The 11,072-nt window shown below is 32.8% G+C and overlaps 1 protein-coding gene across 1 annotated transcript in view; it reads right to left on the bottom strand.

Moving 5' to 3' along the window:
* Positions 1 to 2,190: 2,190 nt before the first annotated feature.
* LOC111703915 (uncharacterized) overlaps positions 2,191 to 11,072 on the bottom strand; it is a 9,691-nt gene continuing 809 nt past the window's right edge. Inside the window, exons 2-9 of the mRNA XM_023476001.1 lie at positions 10,922 to 11,037; positions 9,073 to 9,132; positions 7,705 to 7,779; positions 7,410 to 7,481; positions 5,477 to 5,571; positions 4,800 to 4,869; positions 3,424 to 3,452; positions 2,191 to 2,489 (exon numbers count right to left, since the gene is read on the bottom strand). Of these exons, the coding sequence (XP_023331769.1) occupies positions 2,397 to 2,489; positions 3,424 to 3,452; positions 4,800 to 4,869; positions 5,477 to 5,571; positions 7,410 to 7,481; positions 7,705 to 7,779; positions 9,073 to 9,132; positions 10,922 to 11,037 (610 nt within the window). The 3' untranslated portion in view covers positions 2,191 to 2,396. The remainder of the gene's footprint in view (positions 2,490 to 3,423; positions 3,453 to 4,799; positions 4,870 to 5,476; positions 5,572 to 7,409; positions 7,482 to 7,704; positions 7,780 to 9,072; positions 9,133 to 10,921; positions 11,038 to 11,072) is intronic.

The raw sequence follows: 11,072 nt of genomic DNA, 5'->3' as shown, positions 1-11,072 counted from the left end.
GGGGGAATGTATCATTTTTCAAAATTTGTTCAAATCATTCAAGTTTTTAATAAAATTAAGATTTACAGCCTACAGGGTACCATTGTGAATAAGATATGACCCCCTTTTTTGATGGGGGGGGGGGGCTGATTTAAAATTATGACGGTAGTCCTTTTCAGCTTTCAAAATCATAGTATTATATACTTTTAGGCAAGGAACTATATATTTCTTCCTTTTAGGTACTTAAAAATATTGTATATATATACTTATTCAACATATCTTTCTTTTTACATTCATTCCAACTCCCCAGACTTGGCAATATAAGATGTAATATTCAAGACGTGTAAAAATAAGATGTTATGCTTAAAGGGACTGTAACCGTAATTTCCAATGACCCTCCATACAAAGATGGCTTTACCTGATTTACAATAGTAACCTTGAATCCTTAATCTGATCAAAAATGTGGAAGATATCGTCGTTTTTCTCACTCAAAAAGTGTATTTCTCCGACCATTACTTCTTAAAAGAAATGCTCAACTCCCTTACGAAGAGAAACATGGCATCAAATGAAAAAAAATGAAAGAAACAAACCATTTATATATAATTTAAACTTGATCAGATAAAGCTTAATTAAGGGTAAAGTTATAAATCGGAGATATGTCATCTTTGTATAGGAGAGTCACGCTTATAGTTCCTTTAACATTCATGAGTTAGGATTTAAACCCGTAATTTTTCTGTTGAATAGGGGAGGAGAGAATACACCTAAATTATGTCATCAGTGTCAACTCCTTACCTATCCGAAACATATCTTGATATGTGTAACCGATTATATTCAGTATCGGTAATTATCTTCGGGCCAACCACTCAAAACAACCAACCCTGGTTAGGCGGGTCCAAACTGCTTAGTAAGTGTTGATTGCTTATTTGTAATATCTCATGCTTTGTAGTTGAATAAAAATATGAATGAATGAATCATATTCCAAAGCCTTCTTTTACCTTTAATTTTTTCCAAAAACAAAATTTAATGATACGTAGTACTAATTCATACTTCAAACTACATTATCCTCTTACATCATAGAATATCTAAACTTTGTTTTGATATCTTTTTCAATACAGTGAGAACCAGAAAACTGTAGAAGGAAGACGAGTACTGGACCACAGTTATATCCTTAATAGTTCAATGAACTTGGCACACAACAGTTAAAAGAGAATGCAGACCCATTTCACTTAACAAACTGGTTTTCAAGATACCAGTAAAATTGTTTACTTTATAACTGCATGCAATAATAAAGATGCTTAAACTACTTTTCCTATTTTACAGATTTATGATCTTGCAAAAAACTACTAGGTCGACTCAACATTAAGTAGTTCAGACTGTACAGTACGTCTAATTCAAATACAATACATGTTGTATCGCCTGGGATCATGCAAATTTTAGAGTGAGGTGTTTTAAAAATTGTGAAAATACGTTCTTAGAAGCTCGATGACCCTAACAGATTATTTTAGAGAAGAGACTATCAAAAATTTAAGAGGATGGAAATGTCTATTTTTTTGGTTCACTTATAACAAAATAGTTGTAACTAGTTTCCTAGATTTACGAAATACAAACCTTTCTCATACTTTTTCCAAGTCCTAGACATAAAAAGTTCAAAGCTTGAAATTTGTTTTTAAAACTTACTTAATATGGTGTTTGCCAAACCTGAAGAACTGTCGCGTCAAGAGTCCATCTTTAAAATCAAAGAGAAGAGTAGTTAATTCAATTGTACTTTTATTGCTATAGTTTATACAGTATTATAATGATTATTATTAAAGAGACTGTAAAAGAAAAATGAAAGGGGTCAGGGGGTATAGGATAAAACCTGAGAGCTCATGAGTTGATCAAAACCTGTAAGAAATCTATATGATGTTCCTGTCTCGAGAAATTGACAAAAAACTGTGTCAAAATTATACCAAAACTCATATATGTAAGATAAACGTCCGTGTCACGTGACCAGAACTCCCTCCAATAGCAATGCAGTATACTGGTCACGTGATACAGACGGAGACACGTGACAATAATACTGTACTGCCATTAGTTGGAGTTCTGGTCCCATGATCCGGACGTGTAAATAAAAATTATCAATTATATCTTTTAGAAATGAAAAATTATTAAATTCAAATAATAACAGGAGCAAACCTTAGTTTCAGATTGGTACGTATTTGTTGAATATGATCTGTTTAATACTACAAATCTTTTACAAAACCTTACATATATACGTTTTTTTTCGTATAATTTCTCGAGACAGGACCATCTGACAAAACTTTTATAGGTCTCAATCAACTCCTGAGATTCTCAGGTTTCATCCTGTACCCCCTTTCTATTTTTCCTTTACAGTCCCTTTAACTATGATTATTTTAATTCACAATCCACAGATTTTACTACAACTGTTGCAATTTTTCTTTCTTCTTGTCACTAAGCCTTGGTGCAATAAAGTTTAAACAAGCTGCTGCAAAGCATAACAGTGCAAGAACCTAAATTAAAATTAATGAATTGAGTCCTGCCACAAACTGTTCATTATGTTCTCATCCCCATATTTTTGTAAACTTTAGATACTGGGTTTCCAATAAACATGGGAAATGAGTGAGGATTTCGATATTGTCTTTTTAAATAATTCTTTGATTTATTGATCCGTAGGATTTTCCTCTGCTTTTGATTTGACTGCACATATACGGTTGTACTAATTCATCCTTTCATTCATATTTGTATTCAACTACAAATCATGAGATATTACAAATAAGCAATCACAATTTACTATTCAGTTTGGACCCGCCTAACCAGGGTTAGTTGTTTTGAAAGAAGAACATTACAGAGTACAGACAAAGTAAACATGTCCGTCTTCATTATTCATCTTGCAGATAGATTACAGACACAAAATTGCAGCCATTTACCGTTTGCATAAAATTAACTCTAGCAGACATAATTCGATTATGTCTTTTAAAATCAGGAGGTATTACATTGCTAAATCTTAACAAAGACGATCTCGAATTCATCACTCAATACCCATGTTATTGGGACACCTTGTATTTCAACCTATGGTTTCTCTTAGATCAAGTAATCTAAGTTTGAAATATCTAAGGTTTACAACATCAGGTTGCAAACTTATAGAGATAAGAAAATTTGATTTTGATGGCTAAGACTCAACTTCTTTTGAAAAATTGAAAAAAATATTTTAGAATTTTAGGTTAACAGTAATTTGAATAATTCAAAATAGATTCTATGTAAAAAACATTGTTTATAGATTTTAACAGTCCATAGCAAAGACAAGTTCTTGCTTGGCAATTGTAAAAACAAATCCTGCAATATCTAATTAGTTGAGAACATTAAGTTTGAAGTGTAGCGTTATGAATTATAATACTTTTATAAATGTAAGTTCATCAATATAAGTATACATTTGTTTGAATATACCTGAAACGTGGTGAAACTACCGCAATATCCTAAACAATACGTTATTTAAGATTACTGAATCAATAGAAAATTCAAGATTTGATTCTTAAAGAAAAGCTGAAAATGTAAAATTCACTTAAAATGTGTCTCTGCAAAATTGTGAACATTTTAAAGCAAAACTTGTACAAATTCTTATCCTTTGTCTGAGGGTTTCCAAAATGCTATGAATTGTTTGTATTCAATTTTGTCAGAACACGTACGGGGGGAGGACATTTAGTGTTGAAGTCTTGCTTTTAAACTTTGAGCTGTTACGTTACGTTGAGTGTGGTAATGAGTTTAGCGAGTGGAAGTTACGCTGAGTGTGGTAATGAGTCCAGCGAGTGGAAGTTACGTTGAGTGTGGTAATGAGTGCACCGAGTGGAAGTTACGTTGAGTGTGGTAATGAGTCCAGCGAGTGGAAGTTACGTTGAGTGTTGTAATGAGTCCAGAGAGTGGAAGTTACGTTGAGTTTGGTAATGAGTCCAGCGAGTGGAAGTTCCGTTGAGTGTGGTAATGAGTCCAGCGAGTGGAAGTTATGTTGAGTGTGGTAATGAGTCCAGAGAGTGGAAGTTACGTTGAGTTTGGTAATGAGTCCAGCGAGTGGAAGTTCCGTTGAGTGTGGTAATGAGTCCAGCGAGTGGAAGTTACGTTGAGTGTGATAATGAGTCCAGCGAGTGGAAGTCTTGAGCTTAAAGAGTATTATTTCGTAAAATATTAAGAAAAATCCGCCAACACTTGAAAATGATTTAAATTGCCCATCCTTCAGAGCAACAGTAAAAAAGCTAAAAAGGGGGCTTAGAATCCACGGGCAACGTCGGGCATTTTTAGAAAATTTGTAATGTTGTAAATCGTGTTGGGTCTTTAAACACAAAAACTATAAAACTTCCAAGAATTCAAAACTGTATTATGTTAAATGTTTGCTTTTATCAAACTTTGCCATATCTTTATTATAAACATAGTCTAAAATCTAAAATCAATAACTGACGCGGCTCGCCCTACAATATGATTATACATGTATTACAGACAGTACTTCATCTGAATAAGAAATGTTTGTCTGATTTACAATTATACCGTGTATACAATAACCTATTCTCAATATCTCAAATCAAATCAAATCAAATCAAATCATTTATTAGGCCACAAGTTAACAATATTCATATTAATAAAAATGACAATACAATTACATATATATATACAACTGAAGTACCGTCTGCATAGCATGTGTAATCATATGGTAGGGCGGGCCGCGTCATTTGTCGCCCTTCTATTTCAAACTCCTTGGTTACAACAGGTTTGTTTTTGGATTGTTTTTAGGTCGTGACTCGTGACTGAATGTACATAATCACTAGGTTTCTCACCTATTGCTAAACCACCAGCAATACTTCCCATTCCTTTAGCCAGGCCGAAATAGGCAGAACCAAACAAACTCTAGAAAGAAAAAAGATGTTAAAGTAACGTAGGTTTGAAAATCTTTTCGTGAATTTTACCAGAACCTTGGAACATATTTAGAGTTGTTTGAAAACTGTAATTGTGTGCAAGTTTTATATTCAAAAACAAATTTATTATTGTGATACAAATATGGAAATGTTTTTTGTGAACATTTTTTAACCCACATAAGATTAATTATATTGTAACCACAATCAACCTAGCATAGAATATTTATTGACTGGGGTTCTACATAGAATGTGAATCCTTCCCAAACCTTGTGTACAGTGTACACAGTATATTCAAACTATGGAAAATTACCATTGTTAATCCTCTGAGCAGATAATATTCAACTATTGTTCTTTTATTGGTGCATGATTTGATAGCTATTAGGATATTGATTACCTCCTTTTTGTGGGATACCTTTCTGTAGTTGACATTATCAAAATTACTGGGGGGATACCTTTCTGTAGTTGACATTATCAAAATTACTGGGGGGATACCTTTCTGTAGTTGACATTATCAAAATTACTGGGGGATACCTTTCTGTAGTTGACATTATCAAAATTACTGGGGGATACCTTTCTGTAGTTGACATTAACAAAATTACCTGAAAAATTGCAATATCTTGAATCTGAATAAAGTGTTGCATGAAGAATCCCGTTGTCAACATCATTAAAGGGTTTCCCAAGGGCTTCAGACTTTCTGAAATAAATTTAGAATTTCATTATTGAGGTTTAAAAATGCTAATCCATGTTTTTGGGGTCACCCTGTGTAATTGGATTTTTTTTTTTGAGGAAACCCAAAATTCTTTTTTTTTATTCGAGATTTTTTTTAAGTTCCACGGGCAACACCGGGCAATTTAGCTAGATGTGTTTAAAAATTGACTTTGATTGCCTAAAGGGACTGAAAGTGAAGACGCATTTACTTTCAGATTTTGAAATGGATTATCCGATACACAACAATGATCAAGAATGAATGAGACATTTGTCAAAGTAGATTTTTTTAAATTGTGGTTTTTCAATATAACGGACTTGTAAGAAAAATGTCAGTATTCAACACAACAAGAAAATTACTATATCTTCTGCATTATTACTCAAACAAAGCTTTAAACAGTCCTGTTGTGAATCGGACATCACGTTTAAAGCCCATTCAGGTATATGTCACTCATTTCCTGCACAGTCATTCATAAATTCAGGTATATGTCACTCATTACCAGCCCAGTCATTTATACATTCAGGTATATATCACTCATTTCCAGTCCAGTCATTCATTCATTCAGGCATATGTCACTCATTTCCAGCCCAGTCATTCATATATTTAGATATATTTCACTCATTTCCAGCCCAGTCATTCATACATTCAGGTATAAGTCACTCATTTCCAGTCCAGTCATTCATACATTCAGGTATATATCACTCATTTCCAGACCAGTCATTCATACATTCAGGAATATGTCACTCATTTCCAGCCCAGACATCATACATTCAGGTATATGTCGCTCATTACCAGCCCAGTCATTCATATATTTAGATATATTTCACTCATTTCCAGCCCAGTCATTCATACATTCAGGTATAAGTCACTCATTTCCAGTCCAGTCATTCATACATTCAGGTATATATCACTCATTTCCAGACCAGTCATTCATACATTCAGGAATATGTCACTCATTTCCAGCCCAGACATCATACATTCAGGTATATGTCGCTCATTACCAGCCCAGTCATTCATACATTCAGGTATATGCCACTCATTACCAGCCCAGTCATTTTTACATTCAGGTATATATCACTCATTTTCAGTCCAGTCATACATACATTCAGGTATATGTCACTCATTTCCAGCCCAGTCATTCATACATTCAGGTATATTTCACTCATTTCCAGCCCAGCCATTCATACATTCAGATATATGTCACTCATTTCCAATCCAGTCATTCATACATTCAGGTATATGTCACTCATTACCAGCCCAGTCATTTTTACATTCAGTTTTATGTCACTCATTTACAGTCCAGTCATTCATACATTCAGGTATATGTCACTCATTTCCAGCCCAGTCATTCATACATTTAGGTATATGTCACTCATTACCAGCCCAGTCATTTATACATTCAGGCATATGTCACTCATTTCCAGCCCAGTCATTTATACATTCAGGTATAGTCACTCATTTCCAGCCCAGTCATTCATACATTCAGGTATATGTCACTCATTTCCAGCCCAGTCATTCATACATTCATCCTTATGTCACTCATTTCAAGCTCAGTCATTCATACATTCAGGTATATGTCATTCATTTCGTGCACAGCCATTCAAGCATTCAGGTCTATGTCACTCATTTCCTGTCCAGTCATTCATACATTCGTTCTTATTAAGAAAACCGATCTTAGTACCTTACCTAGGGCTAGAAGGGTATAGTTATTAACCTAGTAGAGCTAGAAGGGTATATTCACCTAGTAGAGCTATAAGGGTATATTCACTTAGTAGAGCTAGAAGGGTATATTCACCTAGTAGAGCTAGAAGGGTATAGTTATTCACCTAGTAGAGCTAGAAGGGTATAGTTGTTCTGCCCAATCCAGGTGTATCCAATTAGACGTAAACTGTAGGACACTATACTCATGGACATATAATGTTTCAAACATACTTGTATTACTAGACCTGATTTTAGATTTGTCGAATTCTCACGCAAAAATCGATGGTACAATAATAATAATAATGATAATAATAAAAATAATAATAATAATAATGATAATAACAATAACAATAACAACAACAACAATAAAAAACAATTAATAATAAAAATTATAATTATAATAATAAGTTATATGTGTTCCTAAAGCTAATGATATTCCTGCCTGCCAACCAAACTTTGTTAGGAACCTGGACGAGCAGATTGACATTAATATTCCTAAACAGTTTAATATTATTTAAAATATTATTAGGAAACATACGCTTTAGGAGTCCTAATGTGTAAATATGTTCTAAGGAAAGTGTGTAAGGAACAAAGAAAAGATAAACTAATGTATTCCTAAAAATTATTTAAAATCATAGAAAATTTCATTTCAGAAAAGTATTTTATTTTAAAATGTGTTAGAAACCTTCGAAGCTGATATAAATTTGAATTCCTAAATGATATTTGAAACTGTATAATATTTATTGTTGTAGTTTTTATGGATCTAGTCAAATTTGGGACTTGAGTTCCCGATGTGTTTCAAAATTGTATACAGCATGGAATTCTGCTATTAGAATTATTTTTAATGTACCTGGGTACTTGATTGAAAGTATTTCACAATGTTTACATGTAAAAACTATGTTAGCTAGCAGATGTGTGCCTTTCTATGAGACTATAAAAGCAAGTTTTAAGCTTTGCATTAGATTTCTTTCGAATTTATGTAAAAACTAGCCTTCGCGCCCATCTTCAAAATTAATTGCGAACATGTTCTCTTTGTGCACAACTAAAAATCGCGGATTTTCACAAAAAATTTCGTGGATTTTCAAAATTTTCAAAAATTCAATGAAGACCGAATTTTGATGGAGACAAATATTTGAAATTTTGATCATTCATAAACCTTCCCTGTGGTCACGTGATGTCCCACAAAAAAATTGGGCCCGATCGGTTCAGCCGTTTTGACGTTTATTGGATACAAACAAACAAACAGACACCCAGACAGACAAGCCAAATTTATATATAGATGACCTTAACACAGTTCTTGGCAGAAATTTATTTTCTATTGCAAATGATAGTTCTGTAAATCCTTCGGATCTTAGTAAAATATTAGTTAAGAAACAAATAAAATATGTGTATGTCCCATTGGAACATGAATGGAAAGTTCCGGTTTTACAAGATCTTTTAAATACAAGAATGAATAATTTATATGTTGAAGGATTCGATGATTACGTAATAACTGAAATGATAAATATGTTATGTAATGAGTATTGATCAAATTTTAAAGGGACTGTACGCGTAGTTTCAAATGATCTGATCTGATTAATATCAGCTTTGCCTGGAGGGTCACTTGAAATTACGTAGTTAGTTCCATTAAACCTTCATGACCAAATTTCAAATTTGATTCCACGAAAAATGGTTTTATTTCTACTTTTGATTAAAAAATATTAACATTATGGTTCGTTAAAACCCCCATTTCAAGTCGTGATTACTGTACAGTCCCTTTAACATAAATAGTAATGTAAATGTACAGACCTATAAATGTGCTGAACACCAATGATTGCCCAAGATCCTGTCTAGTAAATCCGACCGTCTCTAAAAACAACAAGACGGTTTTTAATTAAACATTTCAGTATTGTAAAATAGTAATGCGTAATATATATGCATATTATGGTATCCCAAAACAGACATTTTTAGGTGCGTCATTTATTCCCGTTCCTTTTGGTCTTCTGAAGATCTCAATCATGAAAAAGAAAACTAAATTTGACCATTAAATAAGCAAAATTGTGTCAAAAAACGTAGTAAAACCCGGTGAAAGACAATCGACATGGACACAGCGTGTAACTAAATGCAAAACCTTGTTACAGAAAAGCTTCATACTGTTTAAGTATCTGTATGACTAGAGACCGAATTTAAAGAATTTGAGCGGCGGCTTAAATTTAAGCCGCTGCTCAAATGGTTGGTTTCACTTAAAAATGGTATTCAATGTTTCAAGATTTAAGCCGGCGCTCAATTGAAACCAATTTTTGGCGGATTTAAGATGCGGCTCAAATTCATTAAATTCGGACATAGGCCTACATAATTGCATGAATGGTAGTTAACACCAAGTGGTCAGGAACGGTCGTAATAAAAAATTGCATTGCTATCCTGTACTTTGTATAGACTTGCTCTAGTATAGAATTCCAATAATAAAACAAATAAAATCAAGCTGATTAAAATTAGCAAATCTACTTGAACCAATTATTTGTTTCAGAGACACTTGCAAAGATTTTAAAAGATTAATTCAACTGCATGTTTGTTACCATTCGATATGTTTCTATTTGTATTTCCTGAATCCCTCATTAACATACATTGAATATGCAAAAAGTAACACCTTCATTGAGAGCAGTTGATAATTTGAATTCTTAACCATCGTTGGTGCAGATTAATCCATGAAATTCTTAAGCTTGTAAATGTTTTTTTTCTTTCAGTTTTTATAATGATCTTTATTTTTTTTGTGATGGACCATACAAGTTGTTTTATCAAATGGATTTTATGTGCGCTCTAAGTGAATTAATGTAAAAATAGTGAATTTTATACATTGTAGAGAGTGAAATCACATTTTTCATCAATGAAAAGGATTTTACTATAGCTAAGAGGACCTTAATGAACTGTAAGTGAAAAAAATAAAAGATGATAAGAAGAAAATGTGATTTTGTATCTTTCATAAATTGTGTTTATTATATATTTGTAAAAAATTCATTAAAATAAAATCATATTCTTTTTTTAAGAAGATTTTTTTCCTCAAGAAACTATGTTTTGCAACAAACTTAAATTTTTCTAATTCCTATCATTGCAACCCAAGGTGTAAACTTTTGATATTTCAAACTTAGATTATCTGATACATGACATTGAGCTGCAAAGATATAGGGTTTAACAATCAAAGTTTTCTGTAGAGTTTCCAGTTTTTTCTGAATCAATCTGGAATCTGGATTCTGGAATCTGGAATCTGGAAAGTTGAATCTGGATCCGAAAAGGCCTGACGATACCTTTTTTGAAGCTGCTAATGAATAAAAACACAAGAAAAGAACTTTTGGATATTAAGGGTGGAACTTTTCTTAACAGAATTAACAATAAATCCACTTCCTAGATCGTGGTGTGAATGTGATATGTTGAACAAAGTTCAGATGACGATTATTCCAGATAAATTCCATAGGAAAATTCGTATTTTTTTATAATGTCTGTGTTCATCTGAGGGGTGTATATATTTTCTAAATCGATCAAGAAACCTGACGCCCTTTATTTTCCAAAGTTTAGTTATGGTTATCAATTTCAGGGAAGGAATAATTGGACTTTTTGTCAAGTACTATTTTGATGTGACAGGATGGATGTTCCTAAAATATACCTAGATGAATAAAGATGAATGTTTCAGTAAAACTCCATGTTGCTCCCAGGATAAGAGAGAGAAGGAGGAACGTCTGGCTAGTTTTCTCTTCTGTCAGAAAGTTCCAATATCGTCTTCTGTTTATTAAAAACTTCAAATTAGTCTTTACTCA

Source organism: Eurytemora carolleeae, unplaced genomic scaffold (assembly GCF_000591075.1).
Source record: "Eurytemora carolleeae unplaced genomic scaffold, Eaff_2.0 scaffold557, whole genome shotgun sequence".
NCBI lineage: Eukaryota > Metazoa > Arthropoda > Copepoda > Calanoida > Temoridae > Eurytemora > Eurytemora carolleeae.
The sequence above is the reverse complement of the archived record's forward strand: the minus strand, read 5'-3'. Positions and strand labels throughout refer to the sequence as shown.